This window comes from Pseudorca crassidens, chromosome 4 (assembly GCF_039906515.1).
Source record: "Pseudorca crassidens isolate mPseCra1 chromosome 4, mPseCra1.hap1, whole genome shotgun sequence".
Lineage (NCBI taxonomy): Eukaryota > Metazoa > Chordata > Mammalia > Artiodactyla > Delphinidae > Pseudorca > Pseudorca crassidens.
This window is the reverse complement of record NC_090299.1, coordinates 119,156,072-119,176,644: the sequence shown is the minus strand read 5'-3', so window position 1 is coordinate 119,176,644 and position 20,573 is coordinate 119,156,072. Positions and strand designations below refer to the sequence as shown.

At 36.5% G+C, this 20,573-nt stretch overlaps 1 protein-coding gene across 7 annotated transcripts in view; it reads left to right on the top strand.

The window, feature by feature from the left end:
• Positions 1-20,573, top strand: part of KLHL8 (kelch like family member 8) — a 56,295-nt gene that overhangs the window by 22,302 nt on the left and 13,420 nt on the right. For 6 of the 7 annotated variants that reach the window (XM_067736559.1, XM_067736555.1, XM_067736561.1 and 3 more), the window contains 3 exons: positions 8,906-9,278; positions 16,258-16,806; positions 17,213-17,399. In XM_067736559.1, coding sequence (XP_067592660.1) covers positions 9,066-9,278; positions 16,258-16,806; positions 17,213-17,399 — 949 coding nt within the window. In that variant the 5' untranslated portion in view covers positions 8,906-9,065. The remainder of the gene's footprint in view (positions 1-8,905; positions 9,279-16,257; positions 16,807-17,212; positions 17,400-20,573) is intronic. The other variant, XM_067736560.1, reaches the window with a different exon arrangement.

The following is a 20,573-nucleotide window of genomic DNA, read 5'->3' as shown; positions in this document are numbered from 1 at the left end:
AATCTCTCATGATCTTTTTTATTTCTGCAGTGTCAGTTGTTATTTCTCCTTTTTCATTTCTAATTCTATTGATTTGAGTCTTCTCCCTTTTTTTCTTGATGAGTCTGGCTAGTGGTTTATCTATTTTGTTTACCTTCTCAAAGAACCAGCTTTTAGTTTTATTGATCTTTGCTATTGTTTCCTTCATTTCTTTTTCATTTATTTCTGATCTGATTTTTATGATTTTTTTCCTTCTGCTAGCTTTGGGGTTTTTTGTTCTTCTTTCTCTAATTGCTTGAGGTGCAAGGTTAGGTTGTTTATTCAAGATGTTTCCTGCTTCTTAAGGTGGGCTTGTATTGCTATAAACATCCCCCTTAGAACTGCTTTTGCTGCATCCCATAGGTTTTGGGTCGTTGTGTCTCCATTGTCATTTGTTTCTAGGTATTTTTTGATTTCCTCTTTGATTTCTTCAGTAGTGTATTGTTTAGCCTCCATGTGTTTGTATTTTTTACAGATCTTTTCCTGTAATTGATATCTAGTCTCATGGCGTTGTGGTCGGAAAAGATACTTGATACAATTTCAGTTTTCTTAAATTTACCAAGGCTTGATTTGTGACCCAAGTTATGATCTATCCTGGAGAATGTTCCATGAGCACTTGAGAAAAATGTGTATTCTGTTGTTTTTGGATGTAGTGTCCTATAAATATCAATTAAGTCCATCTTGTTTAATGTATCATTTAAAGCTTGTGTTTCCTTATTTATTTTCATTTTTGATGATCTGTCCATGGGTGAAAGTGGGGTGTTAAATTCCCTTACTATGAATGTGTTACTGTCGATTTCCCCTTTTATGGCTGTTAGTATTTGCGTTATGTACTGAGGTGCTCCTGTGTTGGGTGCATAAATATTTACAATTGTTACATCTTCTTCTTGGATCGATCCCTTGATCATTATGTAGTGTCCTTCTTTGTCTCTTCTAATAGTCCTTATTTTAAAGTCTATTTTGTCTGATATGAGAATTGCTACTCCAGCTTTCTTTTGGTTTCCATTTGCATGGAATATCTTTTTCCATCCCCTTACTTTCAGTCTGTATGTGTCTCTAGGTCTGTAGTGGGTCTCTTGTAGACAGCATATATATGGGTCTTGTTTTTGTATCCATTCAGCCAATCTGTGTCTTTTGGTGGGAGCATTTAGTCCATTTACATTTAAGGTAATTATCGATATGTATGTTCCTATTCCCATTTTCTAAATTGTTTTGGGTTCGTTATTATAGGTCTTTTCCTTCTCTTGTGTTTCTTGTCTAGAGAAGTTCCTTTAGCATTTGTTGTAAAGCTGGTTTGGTAGTGCTGAACTCTCTCAGCTTTTGCTTGTGTGTAAAGGTTTTAATTTCTCCATCAAATCTGAATGAGATCCTTGCTGGGTAGAGTAGTCTTGGTTGCAGGTTTTTCTCCTTCATCACTTTCAGTATGTCCTGCCACTCCCTTCTGGCTTGTAGGGTTTCTGCTGAGAGATCAGCTGTTAACCTTATGGGAATTCCCTTGTGTGTAATTTGTTGTTTTTCCCTTGCTGCTTTTAACATGCTTTCTTTGTATTTAATTTTTGACAGTTTGATTAATATGTCTTGGCGTATTTCTCCTTGGATTTATCCTGTATGGGACTCTCTGTGCTTCCTGGACTTGGTTAACTATTTCCTTTCCCATATTAGGGAAGTTTTCAACTATAATCTCTTCAAATGTTTTCTCAGTCCCTTTCTTTTTCTCTTCTTCTTCTGGAACCCCTGTAATTCAAATGTTGGTGGGTTTAATGTTGTCCCAGAGGTCTCTGAGACTGTCCTGAGTTCTTTTCATTCTTTTTTCTTTATTCTGCTCTGCAGTAGTTATTTCCACTATTTTATCTTCCAGGTCACTTATCCGTTCTTCTGCCTCAGTTATTCTGCTATTGATCCCATCTAGGGTACTTTTAATTTCATTTATTGTGTTGTTCATCATTGCTTGTTTCATCTTTATTTCTTCTAGGTCCTTCTTAACTGTTTCTTGCATTTTGTCCATTCTATTTCCAAGATTTCGGATCATCGTTACTATCATTATTCTGAATTCTTTTTCAGGTAGACTGCCTATTTCCTCTTCATTTGTCAGGTCTGGTGCATTTTTATGTTGCTCCTTTATCTGCTGTGTGTTTTTCTGTCTTCTCATTTTGCTTATCTTACTGTGTTTGGGGTCTCCTTTTTGCAGGCTGCAGGTTTGTAGTTCCCGCTGTTTTTGATGTCTATCTCCAGTGCCTAAGGTTGGTTCAGTGGGTTGTGTAGGCTTCCTGGTGGAGGGGACTAGTGCCTGTGTTGTGGTGGATGAGGCTGGATCTTGTCTTTCTGGTGGGCAGGTTCACGTCTGGTGGTGTGTTTTGGGGTGTCTGTGGCCTTATTATGATTTTAGGCAGCCTCTCTGCTAATGGGTGGGGTTGTGTTCCTGTCTTGCTAGTTGTTTGGCATAGGTTGTCCAGCACTGTAGCTTGCTGGTCGTTGAGTGAAGCTGGGTGCTGGTGTTAAGATGGAGGTCTCTGGGAGATTTTCGCCGTTTGATATTATGTGGAGCTGGGAGGTCTCTTGTTGACCAGTGTCCTGAAGTTGGCTCTCCTACCTCAGAGGCAGAGCCCTGACTCCTGGCTGGAGCACCAAGAGCCTTTGATCCACACAGCTCAGAATAAAAGGGAGAAAAAGTAGAGAGAATTAGTAGAAGTATGAAGAAAGAAAGGAAGGAGGGAAGGGAGGAAGGAAGAAAGAAAGAAAGAAGCAAAGAAGTAAAGAAGGCAAGAAGGAAAGCAATGAGGGAGGGAGAGAGGAAGGAAGGAAGGAGGGAAAGAAGGAAAAAAGAAAGAAAGAAGATACAGTAAAATAAAGTATAATAAAGTTATTGAATTAAAAAATACTTATTTAGGAAAAAAAAGGGACGGATAGAACCTTAGGACAAATGTTGGAAGCAAAGCTATACAGACAAAATCTTACACAGAAGCATACACATACACCCTCACAAAAAGAGGTAAAGGGGAAAAAATCATAAATCTTGCTCTCAGAGACCACCTCCTCAATTTGGGATGATTTGTTGTCTAAAGGAGGGAAGGAAGGAAAGGAAGGAAGGAAGGAAGGAAAGAAGATAAAGTATAATAAAGTTATTAAAATTAATTATTAAGAAAAAAAAACCATGGATGGATAGAACCCTGGGACAAATGGTGGAAGCAAAACTATACAGACAAGATCTCACACAGAAGCATACACATACACATTCACAAAAAGAGGAAAAGGGGAAACAATCATAGATCTTGCTCTCGAAGCCCACCTCCTCAATTTGGGATGATTCATTGTCTATTCATGTATTCCACAGATGCAGGTACATCAGGTTGATTGTGGAGCTTTAATCTGCTGTTTCTGAGGCTGCTGGGAGAGATTTCCCTTTCTCTTCTTTGTTCTCACAGCTCACAGGGGCTCAGCTTTGGATTTGGCCCTGCCTCTGCGTGTAGGTCGCTGGAGGGCGTCTGTTTTTTGTTCAGACAGGACGGGGTTAAAGGAGCCGCTGATTCGGGGGTTCTGGCGCACTCAGGCCGGGGGGGGGGGGGGGGGAGGGAGGGGCACTGCGGGCGGGGCGGGTCTGCGGCGGCAGAGGCCGACATGACGTTGCACCAGCCTGAGGCCCGCCGTGCGTTCTCCCGGGGAAGTTGTCCCTGGATCCCGGGAACCTGGCAGTTGGGGGCTGCACAGGCTCCGCGGAAGAGGGGTGTGGATAGTGACCTGTGCTCGCACACAGGCCCCTTGGTGGCGGCAGCAGCAGCCTTAGCATCTCCCGCCCGTCTCTGGGGTCCGCGCTTTTAGCCACGGCTCGCGCCAGTCTCTAGGGTCCGCGCTTTTAGCCGCGGCTCGCGCCCGTCTCTGGGGTTCGCGCTTTTAGCCGCGGCTCTCGCTCGTCTCTGGAGTTCCTTTAAGCAGCGCTCTTAAACCCCTCTCCTCGCGCACCAGGAAACAAAGAGGAAAGAAAAAGTCTCTTGCCTCTTCGGCAGGTGCAGACTTTTCTCCGGATTCCCTCCCGGCTAGCCGTGGTGCACTAACCCCTTCAGGCTATGTTCAGGCCGCTAACCGCAGTCCTCTCCCTGCGCTCCAACCAAAACTGTTGGGAGATTTTTGATTACTGATACAATCTCTTTACAAGTTATAGGTCTATTCAGATTTTCTATTTCTTTGTGATTTAGTCTTAATAGGTTTTGTGTTTCTAGGAACTTGTCCTTTTCATCTAGGTTATCCAATTTGTTGATGTACAGTTCGTAATTTTCTCTTATAGTTCTTTTTATTTCTTTAGAATCAGTAGTAATGTCCCCATTTTCATTTCTGAATATAGTGATTTGAGGCTTATCTCTTTTTTCTTTTTTCTTGCGGTACGCGGGGCTCTCACTGTTGTGGCCTCTCCCGTTGCAGAGCACAGGCTCCGGATGCGCAGGCCCAGCAGCCATGGCTCACGGGCCCAGCCGCTCCGCGGCATGTGGGATCCTCCTGGACTGGGGCACAAACCCGTGTCCCCTGCATCGACAGGCGGACTCTCAACCGCTGCGCCACCAGGGAAGCCCTTCTTTTTTTTTCAATTTTATTTATCTTTGGCGGTGTTGGGTCTTCGTTGCTGCGTGGGGCTTTCTCTAGTTGCGGCGAGCAGGGGCTACTCTTTGTTGCGGTGCATTGGCTTCTCATTACGGTAGCTTCTCTTTTTGCGGAGCACGGGCTCTAGACGCACAGACTTCAGTAGTTGCGGCACAAGGGCTCAGTAGCTGTGTCCCGTGGGCTCTAGAACGCAGGCTCAGTAGTTGTGACACATGGGCTTAGTTGCTCCATGGCATGTGGGATCTTCCCAGACCAGGGATTGAACTCATGTCCCCTTCCTTGGCAGGTGTGTTCTTAGCCACTGCACTACCAGGGAAGTCCCTCTCTTTTTTTCGTAGTCTGTCTAGCTGAAGTTTTGTCAATTTTGTTGATCTTTTCGGAGAACCAACTTTTGGCTTGATTGACTTTCCTCTATTGTTTTTCTCTTCTCTGTTTAATTTCTCTTTGCTCAAACCTTTATTATTTACTTCCTTCTGCTAGATTTGGGTTTAGTTTATTCGTCTTTTTTCTAGTTCCTGAGGTTTTAAAGTTAGGTTGTTGATTTGATTTTTTTTTTTGATGTGTTTAAAACTGTAAATTTCCCCCTTAGTGGGAAATTAGCTTAGCTTTCACTGCATCTCATGTTTTAGTATGTTGTGTTTTTGTTTTCATTTGACTCTAAGTATTTTCTAATTTCTCTGTGATTTCTTCTTTGATCCATCAGTTGTCTAAAATTGTGTTAATTTCCACAATTTTGTAAATTTTTCGGTTTTCTTTTTTGTTATTGATTTCTAACTTCATTGTGTTGTGGTTAGAGAAGATACTTGGTATATCTATCTTTTAAAATCTATTGAGTCTTAATTTGTGGCCTAATATGTTGTCTCTCCTGGAAAACATCCCATGTGCATGTACTTGAGAAGAATGTGTATTCTGTTGTTGGGTATTGTTCTGCATATGTCTGTTAGATCTAGTTGGTTTATTGTGTTAAGTCCTCTGTTTCCATACTTATGTCTGGTTGTTTTGTTCATTATTGTGAGTAGGCTATTGAAGTCTCCAACTATTATTGTAGAACTGTCTGTTTCTCCCTTCATTTCTTAGTTTTTGCTCCATATGTTTTCATGACTTGTCATTATATATGTAAATGTTTATAATTGTATATCCTTGCTGTATTGAACCTTTTATTAATATATACTGTCCTTTTTTGTTTCTTGTAACATTTTTTATTTAAAATCTTATTTTTGTCTGATACTAGTGTAGCCACTTTGGCTCTTTTTTGGTTACTGTTTGCATGGAATATTTTTTTCAATCCTTTTCATTTCAACCTGTTTGTGTTTTTGGATCTCAAATGAGTCTTGTGTAGACAGCATATAATTGGATCATGTGTTTTTATTCATTCTGCCAATCTCTGTCTTTTGATTGGAGTGTTTATTAATTCATTGATGTTTGTAGTAATTACTGATTAGGAAGGACTTATTTCTGGTATTGTGCTATTTGTTTCCTATGTGCCTTAGAGCTTTTTGAGCCTCATTTCCTGTATTACTGTCTTCTTTTGTGTTTAGTTGATTTTTTTTGTAGTGAAATGTTTAAGTTCCTTTCTTATTTTCTTATGTGTATACTCTATAGGCATTTTCTTTGTGGTTATCATGAGGATTACATTTAACATCCTACAATTATAATACTCTAATTTGAATTTATACTAGCTTAGCTTCAATAACAGACAAAAACTCTGCTTCTTTACAGTTTCATCTCTACCCTTTTCAGTTGTTGATGTCACAAAATTGCATCTTTATACATTGTGTGCCTAAAAACATGAACTAAAACTTCAAATTATTAAAATTGTTTAATTTAAATTTTATTTAAGTTTTATTTTTTACTTATTATTTTAAGTATTCTCCTAAATTATGTAGGAAACGTGATTTGGTGTAACAAAGCAAAATTACAGTAAAACTAGCTTTTTACATTAATAATTCTTTAAAAATGTATTTGTCTCTCAAATATAAAAAGTACAGTTACAAACCACTGTTACAATAATACTAGCTTTTCTACTTACCCATGTATTTACTTTTATATTCATATAGCTTTGAGTTACTGTCTAGTGTTCTTTCATCTCTTTCATCTTGTAGGTCTCCCTTGAGTTGCAGACCAGGTCTAGTGATCATGAACTCCCTCAGCTTTTGTTTATCTGGGTGTGTCTTACTTTCTTTCTCACTTTTGAAGGACAGTTTTTCTGGATATAGATCCTTCATTGACACATCTTGTCTTTTAGTACTTTTAACATATCCGCCCATTGTCTTTTGGCCTCCAAAGTTTCTGATGAGAAATCTGCTGATAATCTTATTGAGATCACTGGTATGTGATGATTCACTTCTCTTCTTGTTTTCAAGATTCTCTCTTTAGCTTTTTGGAAGTTTGATTATAATATGTCTTGGTGTGGGTCTCTTTGAGGTCATATTTTTTGGAGTCTCTTGGATGTTTATGTTCATGTCTTTCATTAAATTTGGGAAGTTTTCAGCCAGTATTTCTTCAGATATTCTCTCTGCCCTCTTCTCTGTCTTTTATCCTTCTAGGACTCTCATGATATGTATGTTGATCTGTTTGATGGTGTTCCCCAGGTCCCTTAGGTGCTGTTTATGTTTCTTCAGTCTTTGTCAGACTTGATAATTTTCATTGTCTTAGCTTCAACTTTGCTAAATCTTTTTTCTACCTGCCCAGATCTGCCTTCAAATCCATCTAATGATTTTTTTTTTACATTTATTTTTGGCTGCATTGGGTCTTCATTGCTGCACGTGGTCTTTCTCTAGTTGTGGCGAGCGGGGTCTACTCTTTGTTGTGGTGCATGGGCATCTCATTGCGGTGGCTTCTCTTGTGGCGGAGCACAGGCTCTAGGCGTGTGGACTTCAGTAGTTGTGGCTAGTGAGCTCTAGAGCGTAGGCTCAGTAGTTGTGGTGCACAGGCTTAGTTGCTCCATGACATGTGAGATCTTCCCAGACCAGGGCTTGAACCTGTGTCCCCTGCATTGGCAGGCGGATTCTTAACCACTGTGCCACCAGGGAAGCCCCCCTCTAATGAATTTTTAATTTCAGTTATTAATATTACAGTTCCAGAATCTCTCTGTGGTTCCTTTTTAGGTTTTCTGTTTCTCTATTGATAGTTCCATTTTGTTAACACAAATGACTTTGTTCACATCTTCCTTTAGTTCTTTGAGCATCTTCAAGACAGTCTTTTTAAAGTCTTTGAAAAAGAACTAATGGCATTTTTACTAGACAGAGACAGTTTCTGTTGATTTATTTTTCCCCTTGAATAAGCCATACTTTTCTGTTTCTTTGTATGCCTTGTGATTTTTTTGGTTGTTAAATACTAGATGTTTGAGTCTAATAATGTGGTAACTCTGAAAATCAGATTTTTCCCTATTCCTTAAGGCTTGTTGTGGTTTTTTTGTTGTTTGGCTTTTTTTTTTTTTTTTAATTGTTGTGGGCTGTCTTTATGATGAAGATCAGCTTGAGGTTTAAACTTAAAGTCTTCTCAGGTCTTTTCTGAGCCTTTTCCTGGGCATGCATGGTCACTTTCTGATTTTCTTTGTATATGCAGTTGTTTTTTAATGTCTTAGTCTTTAGTGTCTTACTTCCAAAAGGGGAAATAGTGAAAAATGCAGCGGTAAAGGGCACCAGCCTTTAAAATATCGTGGAAGTCACTTCAGATGAGAGGGAGGGGCCTGCAACAGTGGGAGGAGGTGCAATCACAGTGGCTGGCCACCTCTTTGTCTGCACCTCTGTGATCAGAAACAGTAGTGAGCAATCAGAGGAGAGATCCCTGATATTCAGAGGGTAGAGTCCTTCTTGCCTACTGTGGCTTCTGCAAACTCTGTGCAAGCTGCTCCAGAAACACATGCACAGCTGCTTGCCACATGGCTGAGGGTGGGCAGCTGCTACTGTACACAGAGCTGACATTGACCAAAGTCAACTGTAATTTACTAAGTCTTCTGGAAGTTGTAATCCTTCAGCCGACTCCAGAGTTTCAAAACAGTTACATCAGACAGATTCTGTCAGTGCAGTTGTTGTCTATGTGGGGAGACAGATTCCTTGTGCTTCTACTCCACCATCTTCCCACAATTTTCCAATTAGATTTTAAAGGAGTCCCTTCACTGATACAATTAGCTGAGGTGGCTTATGTGACATTTAGTGTAAAAATACAAAGTCACCTGTTCTTCTTTCAACAGTGATTTATATGGTCATTTTACATATACGGTATTGGTAAACTATAATTTCTAGTAATCATTTTTTGAGTGGTTGTTTTATGTGTGTTTTGTTACGTTTTTCAGTCTCAGCTAACTGGACAATGGCAGTTGAGTAGGTTTTGAAAAATGTCTGAAGTTTAGTGGACTGCATCTACCTTCTCCCCATCTACCTTTTCCCCGTCCTTTACAAAAGAATAAATGGAATGTTTGAGAAGAGAGCTGTATTAAAAGAAGAGTGTTACAAATGGCTTCAGAATCTGTAAATGCAAAACAAGCTAGGAATCGCTTCACAAAGGGGAAGAGGCAACAGCACCAGCAAGTAAAGAACAGATCTTCACTTGGTGATGGTGATGGAGAAGACTCCTTTATCTTTGAAGCAAATGAAGCTTGGAAAGATTTTCATGGTTCTCTTCTTCAGTTTTATGAAAATGGAGAACTCTGTGATATCACATTGAAGGTGAGACTGTCTTTTTTTCTTTCCTCAATCTCTTCAGTGTATTATATAAAATAAAGGTTTCTATAACCATGCAAGGCAAATTTTTGTTGCTTTACTTATTATAGTCAGAACGGTTTTAGTTTCAACCCTTTATTACATTGAAGGGGAAGGGACATAAGGGAGGGTAAGTAAAGGGAACCTAGCATAAGATAAAATTATTATACTAATTAAATGTTGATATTCACTATTTCTTAGTTTCACTTCTGAAAGTTCTGGAGCCCTAAAACAACAAATAGTTATTATTTGTGAAATGGGTAAATTGCTGTTGACCAGATAAGCTTTTTTTTTTTTGGCTGCACTGTACGGCTTGCGGGATCTAAGTCCCCTGACCAGGGATTGAACCTGCACCCTCCTCAGTGAAAGCGTGGAGTCCTAACCACTGGACCACCAGGGAATTAGCTTTTAACTTGTGAATTAAAAAATCTTGATGTTGGGAATTCCCTAGTGGTCTGGTGGTTAGGACTCCATGCTTCCATTGCAGGGGACATGGGTTTGATCCCTGGTCAGGGAACTAAGATCCTGCATGCTGCCTGGCGCAGCCAAAAAAAGAAAAAAGAAAAAAAAACCAACTTGATGTATTCACTTACTTTTGATGTTGGTTAGAAGTCAGAATTCTTGGTTTTATATGTAGCTCCACTAATGTTTAACTGTGTGTTCCTATTCTGGTGTAAGCATATCTTGTTTTTCTGCACTTTTTTGCTTTATTGTGTTTCTCAGATAATGTGTTTTTTTTGTTTGTTTGTTTTAAACAGATTGAAGGTTTGTGGCAGCCCTGAGTTGTCAGGTGATGGTTAGCGTTTTTTAGTCTAAACATAACTTTTATATACACCGGGAAACCAAAAAATTCATGTGACTTGCTTTATTGAGATATTTGCTTTATTGCAGTGGTCTGGAACTGAACCTGCAGTATCTCCAAGATATGCCTGTAATTTAATCTCTATTTCAATATTACCGTCTTTAAGTGAGATTGTTTATTTTTACCTGATAGTGAAGTAGAGTGTTTTTTAGACTTGGATGAAAAAGTCTTTAGTAAACTTTGTCTAAGGCCTATATGATTATGTTGCTCTGCTACAAAGGACAGTTTTAATAAAGTTGGAAAATTGATAAAGCAGTGTTGAAGAGCCTGTGTTCTAATTATTTCTCATAGCTCATTTAAAGTACTTCTTACTATTCCTATCTCTCAGTGTAATATTAAATTTTTTTGAGGATTTATGTGTATACATGCAGCATTTTCCACATGAGATTTGCCACTTTGGGATCTTTTAGATTTTGCTTTCTGCTCCTGATCAGCCAGGTTCTTAGAGCTCAGAGTTGTGGGGATTGAGGACACCCTTAGAGAATCAGATCAGGGACACTCAGCAAAAGTCTGTAAACTGAATGCATAAATTCTGAGTTTTAGGCCCAGAATGTCCAGGAGTATAGTGTTATACTGTAAATAAATGACCTACATTCTCTTTACTTAAACTTTTAATTAGGACCTACAAATATGTAAGGACACTAAGATATTGAGAAGAAAACTATTAAATAATTTTACTAGCTTTATGTGAAATTTAGCCATGTATAAATTTTAATGAAGGAAGACCTAAACTGTAGGTATAGAACACCTGATCTGTATAGTATATTATGTTTAATCTAATGCCATTCTAATTTTCAACGCAAGTGTGAAATTCAGTGACCCACACTGGATTTGACAAAAATAAAAATGTAAAATAGATTATTTGAATTTAATAAATTATCAGTTCATCATATCAGTATATGTTGGAAAATAATTAAATAGAATATTATTGATTGTATACATTTTATAATTGGATCTTAGAATAATTTTTACTAGCTACTGCGTGTAAACTTTCTTAAGTGAAAAGTAAGGATACAGCCATTTTAGGGCAAGTGATAACTAATCTCATAACTTTTCTTTGTTTATTGGGTAACTTCAGCAATAGGTTGAAGTGAAAACCTCAGAAGAATCTATGGTGGAAAAAAAAAGAATATGGTGGAAACCCAAAATTACTGTGTTTGAAGCAGTGATAGAAGTCATTTAGCAATGAGAAACTTTACTAATTGAAAGGAGCTATCATTTTTATTTTTTCAACTGTAAAATTATGATGATGATTAGGTTTTTGTGAGGAATAAGTGAATTGATAACATGTGAAGTCCTTACAACAGTGCTCAGTACATAATAATAAATAATCAGCTGTTAGGATCATTATGTGTACTATTCTTGTTGTTCCAAAAGTATTAGATAATGCTGCTACAGTATATTCTTATCATTAGAAAGAACTGTAGCTTAATCTTTTAGCAGGTCTGTTATTGGATTTGTTTCTTAATTCTAATTCAACATTTCTTAAACTTTCAGAATTTTAACTGTCACAGAACAACTAAACCAAGCAGGATTATGGGTAGTTTACAATGCTCTGTTCAATACAAACTTCACTTTTTACATTCATATAACCTTGAGGATTATACTTTGATATATTCATCTCCTTTTTTTATTAGTATGCTTCATTAGATCATTATTGCTTTTAGGACAAGCATTTTAGAAAGACAGTTATCAAAACTGGTTTTATTGTTCATATGTAAGGCCATTAGTGTGTTTTTAAATTCCAAAGTGAGCACTGATATTGGAAAAACAAACTCATTTAACAGATATTTACTAAGGTCTTACCCTAGTATATGGAGAGTATAAATAAATCTGAATAACGTGCTGTACTTGCATTGAGGGAGTTTGAAATTTAGCTGGAGATAGGCACATACACAGCTAACTAAAATACAATTTAGTGATTGTCATTTTATGATATTTTTATGGAAGCATAGGAGAGGATCTGTTAACTATGTCTGAGAGGTGATTGGAAAGGCTTCACATAGGAGATTATATATAATCTTGAGGTCATTCCAAGGAAAGGTAAAACTTGTTTATATATTATTATGTATTTATTAGTGAAAATATTTTAGAACAGTATATCTAGTGGCAGCTCTAAAGTTATGTATGAGGGAAGATTCTTAAGGGCAACAATTTGGTGGGGAAAAGGCAGAGGGAAATTGTCTTGAAAGGGGTATTGCATAGCTCTCATAATGCTTAAATTATACATCATAGATCAACAAGACTAGCATCTACAAAGATGCTTTTATTTATGTTTTATGTAGTTTGAGGAAATGTCATTATCCTTGTTAAAGATCATAGTTAATTTTACCTCAAGAAGTTGATAGAGATTATTAGAGGAGGACAATCCCTTACATCACCTCTTGATGCCATCACTGATTATGTTTCAGTCATGTTGTTTGGCATTTTTTTTGAAAGTGCACGTTTCTGTGATTTTTTTTTTTTAAAACAAGTATTTATAGGATTCTAATGAACACGTTCAAGACTCTAAGTGTTATAATTATTGGCTGTCAAAACTTTCAACTGATCAGGTAAGAATAAGTGCTCTGAAAGATTGCAGAGAAACAAAGTATTTGAACTGCATTATAGTAGTATACTTCCAAGAGGTAGAAATGATAAAATTGTTATCCTTATAAATGTAGCAGTTAACTCCTGACCAGAGAGCAGGCATAATCTAATAAAAGAGAAATGATAAAGGAGAAAGTGATTTTTTTAAAATATAAATTTATTTATTTTATTTATTTTTGGCTGTGTTGGGTCTTCGTTGCTGCACGCCAGCGTTCTCTAGGTGCGGTGAGCGGGGGCTACTCTTTGTTGTGGTGTGCAGGCTTCTCGTGGCGGTGGCTTCTCTTGTTGTGGAGCACAGGCTCCAGTAGTTGTGGCTCGCGGGTTCTAGAGCACAGGCTCAGTAGTTGTCGCGCATGAGCTTAGTTGCTCTGCGGCATCTTCCTGGACCAGGGCTTGAACCCATGTCCCCAGCATTGGCAGGCAGATTCTTAACCACTGCGCCACCAGGGAAGCCCGAGACAAACGTAAGGTAGATAGCTAGTGGGAAGCAGCTGCATGGCACAGGGATATCGGCTCGGTGCTTTGTGACCGCCTGGAGGGGTGGGAGGGAGGGAGACGCAAGAGGGAAGAGATATGGGAACATATGTATATGTATAACTGATTCACTTTGTTATAAAGCAGAAACTAACACACCATTGTAAAGCAATTATACCCCAATAAAGATGTTAAAAAAAAAAGTGATTTTATATTTAACACTTAAGCATTCTGTGTTAAGAAGTCTAATAAAATGATCACTTCTACTTTTGTCCATTCAAATAGTAAGTCAGTATTTTGATTTTATTTTTAATGTTGCTCAGAAGAAGGGATATTTGAGTGTTTATATCCATAGATCCTTGTTTATTTGACCCCCAAAATGCTACCTAAAAATTATTGTTTTCATTGTGTAGGTTTTTAAAGTAAACGTAGTGAGATAAGATTGTAGAACAGTGAATGTGACTAGACATTGTGATATGGTAATTCACTACAAGCCAAGACATTGAGTCTTATACATTTAACCCCTTCTTGACCTGGCAATTAAACATGTTTATGGCTACTCTGACTGAATAAAATTGGTGGATTATTGAAAAAGAGTAGCTAATTGAGATAAAAGGGCAAAATTACAAGGGCTTAAACTGAAAAATTAGAATACAGCTTATAAATGTACATGAAAGGAGACTTGGGTATATAGGCTTTTTTCCTTCCAGTCTTCATTTCTGTTCTATGTGTTTTCTACACTTTTATTTCAATATCGGTCTCAAACATTTAGCTTGAGTTACTGTTAAGTAAAGTACTAAAAATGTCAAAGAAGTAAAAATTAAATCAATTGAAAAATTGTTCAGTTATCAACATATCTGGCCAGTGCAGATGATCAAAAAAAAAAAAAGATATTTTTAGACTATTTTTTAAATGTTTAACATCAGCTTTCAGATCCCATTTTAGGGCTAGTGTGAATTTGAGAACATGCCAAGCTTTCTGCTGTAGTATAGTTTACAACTTGAATCTCAGTAGACTCTAAATCCTGCCTTCTAAATTATTTTAACAAAGTGAATATAGTATAACCAACAGAAACAATCATCTTGTACTTGTTGAAATAAGTGATATTCATTCTTCCTCTACATTAGTGAAAAAAGCTGGGTAAGGGACATTTATAAGCAAAACCTTTTATACATTGTAACATTCCTCAGGCCTTTTTCTTTAGGAGTTCTTATTTTAAAATTAGTTCCCAAATAATGAAACACAACTATAAGTGTATTACATAATCAAAATGTTACATGGAAACAGGATAATTGCTAAAACACTACTATCCTATTACTTGTACTCATTGATTATTTAACATAAAGTGCTGGGAAAACTGGATAACTACTGTGTTAAAAATAAGATGAGTAAGAGGTACAAACTATATAAAATAAGGTACAAGGATATATTGTACAACACAGGGAGTATAGCCAATGTTTTATAATAACTGTAAATGGAGTATAACCTTTAAAAATTGTGAATCAGTATATTGTACAACTGTAACATATAATATTGTACAGCAACTATACATCAATAAAAAAAGATATCTGTCTTCTCAGTACCAAAAAATTCCAGATGGAAATAGATTTGTGAAAAACATAAAACTAGAAAAAATACCTGTAAATATTTATGGACTGTTAGAATGATTCCCATTTCAAGCATAGCACCTAAGGCAGAAGTCATAAGGAAAAAGATTGATTGGATTATATAAAAGTCCATAGGGAGTGAATAAAATTTTGAAGCATACTTATAAAAGAGAAGTTTTGAAATGTATATATGACAAATGACTAATATTCTAAATGTCTGAGGAGTTCTTACAAATGAGAAAAAAAGTCATAGAAAGAGTTCTTAGAAGAAATAAACGTAGTCCAAAATTTATGAATGATTCAATCATATTAGTAACAAGTAAACTAAAACAATGAGGTATTTCATACATTGAATTGGCAGATTTTTCTTAAGATAACATTCAGAATATGGCACAAATATTGTAAGCAGATCAGAAATGGACAATTTAGTAGTATGTATCCAAATTGTACTTATCCTTTGAAACAGCATTTCTGTTTTTAGGAATTTATCTCTAGGAAATAATAGAGAATGTAAACAAAGATTCTCCTACAACAAAGTTCACTACTGTGTTTGTAATGGCAGACTATTGGAAGCAATCTAATTTTTCAACAAAGTGGTGAGATTTCAGTGTTATTACATTTCTGTAAGATATCATTTCAAAATGATTTAAATAGGAAATGAAAAAACTTCAGTTAAGCTCATAGTAAATACTAACATTGATTTGTTTACTCTCCTTCAATTTTCTCACTGGTAAATTGTGGATAATAATAGTATCGACTCATAGGGGCATTGGGACAATCGAGTGAGTTAATATATGAAAAGCACTTAGAATAGTGCCTGACACGATAACTGTAGTTAACAATATTGTGTTGTATATTTGAAAGTTGCTAAGAGAGTAGATCTTAAAAGTTCTCATCAGAAAGAAAAAAATTTGTAATTATATGAGGTGATGAATAGCTTACTAAAACTGTGCTAATCGTTTCACAATATATACATATATCAAATCATAATGTTGCATACCTTAAACTTATACAACATTGTATGTCAATAAAATTGGAAAAAAAGAAGGGACTCTTAGACCAAAAAAAAAGTATAGTGCCTGATACATAGTAAGTGCTAGGTGATGTTTGCTATTAGCCTCATTAATTCACAAAATGCTTCTGAAATGTGAGATAATACAGAAAAATCATAGTTTATGGTATAATACATTATAGATACATGTATAAAAGATTTGACTCTAACTTGGAAGAAGAAAATTGCGTGACCTTAAGAAATTGGCCTAGATTGAAAGTAAGTGACAAAGGATTACATTGCTAAAACAAATACACTAAACTTGTCTGGAGTTTTTATCCCTGCTATACAGCATGTACTCAATGCTGATCTCAGGCTAATTTTGATATTAAACTGAGTCTCTCTTTGTTTTGTTTTGAACAGGTTGGCTCAAAGCTAATCTCTTGTCACAAACTGGTATTGGCTTGTGTTATTCCCTACTTCAGAGCTATGTTTCTCTCTGAAATGGCTGAAGCCAAGCAAACACTGATTGAGATCAGAGATTTTGATGGTGATGCAATAGAAGACTTGGTAAAGTTTGTCTATTCTTCACGACTCACTTTGACTGTTGACAATGTCCAGCCTCTCTTATATGCAGCCTGTATTCTACAGGTTGAACTGGTGGCTAGAGCTTGTTGTGAATACATGAAGTTACATTTTCATCCCTCCAATTGTCTGGCAGTAAGAGCCTTTGCAGAAAGTCACAATCGAATAGACTTAATGGACATGGCGGATCAGTATGCCTGTGAGCATTTTCCTGAAGTGGTGGAGTGTGAAGACTTTGTAAGTGTGTCACCCCAGCATCTCCATAAGCTTTTGTCCTCCAGTGATCTAAATATTGAGAATGAAAAGCAGGTCTATAGTGCAGCCATCAAGTGGCTTCTTGCCAATCCTCAGCATCATTCCAAATGGTTGGATGAAACACTTGCACAGGTAGGGATGAATAAGATTGTGTATAGAAATGAAATGATATGGAAGCAAATCAGCATGTTCCATTTATCATAAAAAGTGTAGATTATCCGTTGATGTAATATGATGTGAAAATGGCTTTGACTCTTTCCTACTTACTAAATCATTTAAGGATAAGTCTGAATGTGTCTTATTTGAATTAGAAAGATCATTACTTGCTTTTTAACCTGAATATTTTAAAAATCCCTTTGAGATATCTTTAGATATCATCTAAAGCAATCTAAATTGCTTTAGAACTTGGCACATTGAGCTTCATTCAGATTTTAGAAGGTAAATGAGTTTTAAAAAGAGAACATGCTGCAGTGAAAGTAGAGAATGAACTGTCCAATTGCAACTTAAATTTTATATCTGCAACTATTCACAATCTTAGGTTCGTTTGCCGCTGTTGCCGGTTGATTTTCTTATGGGTGTTGTGGCAAAAGAACAGATTGTCAAACAAAATCTAAAATGTAGAGATTTATTGGATGAAGCAAGAAATTACCACCTTCACTTGAGTAGCAGAGCAGTACCTGACTTTGAATACTCCATTCGGACTACCCCAAGGAAACATACTGCTGGTAATTAAATTACTCATTTTATCAACTCTGCTCTAAGGAATTTTGTTGTATTTGACGGTTGGTTATGTTTGCTGAAACCTAATTGTAAGATAATTAGTATCTGATTGTCTTAAAGTAATAATTGGCAAGTAAGGTTATATATGAATTCTTACTGTGCATGATTTCAGATAGTTTTTACCAATAAGCCAATTTTTTAAAAAGCTGTAACAAGACTTATACACTCTGGAGAGCCTGCTGAAATATCTTTTCTTTGGGGGTCTTTTTGATTCTTCTAGGCAGAATTAGATCCTCTGTCATTTTTGCTTAAATGACACTTGCTTTTCACATCTTACTATGTTGCACTGAAATTTATTTGACATGTTTTGAGCCCTTCAGAGACAGGTAGGTATCTTAATAACTTTGTATCCCTGGTACCAAACATGGAGCTTAACACATACTGCATATTTAAATGTTTATTTTTGCATTTTATCACATCAAAAGAAAGGTACTTAATACATCTAATGTTAATAGTATAACAGACCACATTAAACTCTTAGAATATAAAGCTCTTATACTTGAGGAGGCATGCATTTTCGCCTTTATTTGCCATAATTTACAGACTTTCATGTTTTCCCAAGAAAATAGTTTTATGTTCACTTATGTTAGTCTTTAAAAAGAATATATTTGTGGGATAAGGGAGAATAAATGTGGTCAGTGAATTCTGGAATCAGTACTCTGAACACAGACTTCCTGTACATCTGCTGTGACCTAATGTGGTTATTAAAAAAAGAGATCCGTGGAATAGCCTAAAAACAACAAAAGGCAGTACATGGTAATGAATAGTGGGACTTTATCTAGATAGTATAAAGAAAATTTGAATGTTGTAGATCTGCCTATGAAGAAGTAGTTCTTCTAAATAGTTTAACATGAAAAGGATGGCTTATTTTTCTTTTATAGGTTGGTTTCAAGTATTAAATTTTTGAAGTGTAGATTTTTTTAGTTGTGAATCCTGTTTTAAGAAGTCAAGGTATTTAATTCTTCAGATTCAGACTTGAATTCAAAGATTTTGGCAGTCTAGGTTATATGCCAAATGTATTAGACCCTCATATACATGATCTCTTACATGATTGCAAGAACTTTATGAAGTAGGTTTTAGTGAAGGATTTGATCCTTATTGTGAGAAAGGTGGTGTTATTCCATTTTATGGATGAGGAAGCTAAGAATCAGAGTGAAAGGATGCCCAAGGCTACACAGAACAGTGGAGAAAGGATTTGTGTCGTGATCTTTTTACTTCATTTTAATTTTTTTCCTTCCATGTCATGTCCCTAGGTGACCTATGTAGCTGAAATATTAGGGTCCACTTAAATAAAATCTAATCAATAATTGGGATTACATTCTGGGATTATAATTCCAGCTGTGCCATAAAACATCTGTAATTTGGGGCAGATTTCTTAATCTCTGAAGGCTTCAGTTTATAAATAATTTTGACTGCAGGATCTTTAAAATCTCTTTCAACCTTAATTATTTCATTTAATTTAATTCTTTAATTCTTTTTAATTTTCAACTTTAATTCAACTTTCAACTTTAATTTAATTCTTTCATTTAATTTAATTCTTTAATTTAATTCTTTTTAATTCTTTCAACTTTAATTCTCTGACTTAAAACATTGAATTGGTTGGAAAAGATAGCACAGGCAGTTCTGGTCATTCATGTATGTAGTCATTCAGCAAACATATATTAAGTGCCTACTATGTGCCGGGTTCTGGGTTAGGCATTAGAAATGCAAACACACAAATAGACTACAGCCGTTCCTATTTTGAGAGAACTTTCAGTCTGATCTAGGGAAATAGACATATGAATAAGTAAATGCCATAAAGTATTAAAGGTACTTTGATATAATCAAAAGGTATAGTGGGAAGCAAAAAGAGTGGTTATTTTTACTTTGGAAGGGACAGAGGTTTTATAGGGAAAATAACCCCCAGTCTTAGTTTTGAATAATAAATAGATGTTTTTCTGGGTGCCAGTTAGAGAAAAGGGTATTCAGTTTATTTTACATTTATTGAATGTTTAGTACACGCCAGGCACTGTACTCGTCTTTATTAGTGCATAAACGCTTAACACACTATCTTAATCTCGCTTAGACTCTGGTGACAGATATCAGCATAATAGATCATTTCAATACTGTATGTTACATGAATGAGAGTTACCAAAAGTTGTTACCAGAACATTGAGGATGATCACTATATGGGTGATGCAGGAGCTTAAACATTAAAGGAAAGACAGGGAGAAAATCGCGTTGGACAATGCAAGGCCTTTATGCTCTACTAAGGCTTTATCCTGTAGAGCAGTGGTTCTCAATAGTGTGAAGCAAGTGGTGGCCTCTTGACCAGCAGCATGACCATTCACTTGGGAAGTTTTTAAAAATTCAAAATTTTGGACCTACCCCAAACCAACTGAATCAAACTCTTGGTGGGGGAGGGGTCAGGCCCAGCAATCTGTGTTTTATAAAATAGCTCCTCTGGTGATTCTGAATCAGAATAAAGGTTTTTTTTTTCCTTTTTTTTAATTTGGCTGAGTCGGGTCTTAGTTGTAGCACACGGGATCTTTGTTGAGGCATACAGGATCTTTTAGTTGCAGCATGTGGGATCTAGTTCCCTGACCAGGGTTCGAACCCAGGCCCCCTGCATTGGGAGCATGGGGTCTTAACCACTGCGCCACCAGGGAAGTCCCCAGAATAAAGTTTTGATTTGTTAAGAAAAATTGTGGTAAAACACATATACCATAAAAATCACCATTTTAACCATTTTTAAATGTACAATTTAGTGGCATTCAGTAAAATTTTTAAGAACTACTGATACAGGTAATGAAAAGCTGTTGAAAGAGCCTTTTAATTAGATTATTCAGTTGACAGTCTGAAAGCAAAAGAGTACTAAGTGATAAGAGAGAACAAGATTTTGCAGTAATAGCTGATGAGGGCCTGAACTAACAGTGGCTGTGGGAATAGCGAGGGAGAGAAAGGATACCTCAGGGAAGGACGAAGGTCTTTAGGTGGGTGAGGAAGGGAGATCTTTTATGATGGGTTTGAGGTGCCTCTGGGACATCAAGTGGAAATGTGGCTTAGAAGTGTAGATTGGAAGGCATTATGATACAGATGGAATTTTAAGTAAAGGGATTGAACTTTTCCTGTGTAAGCAT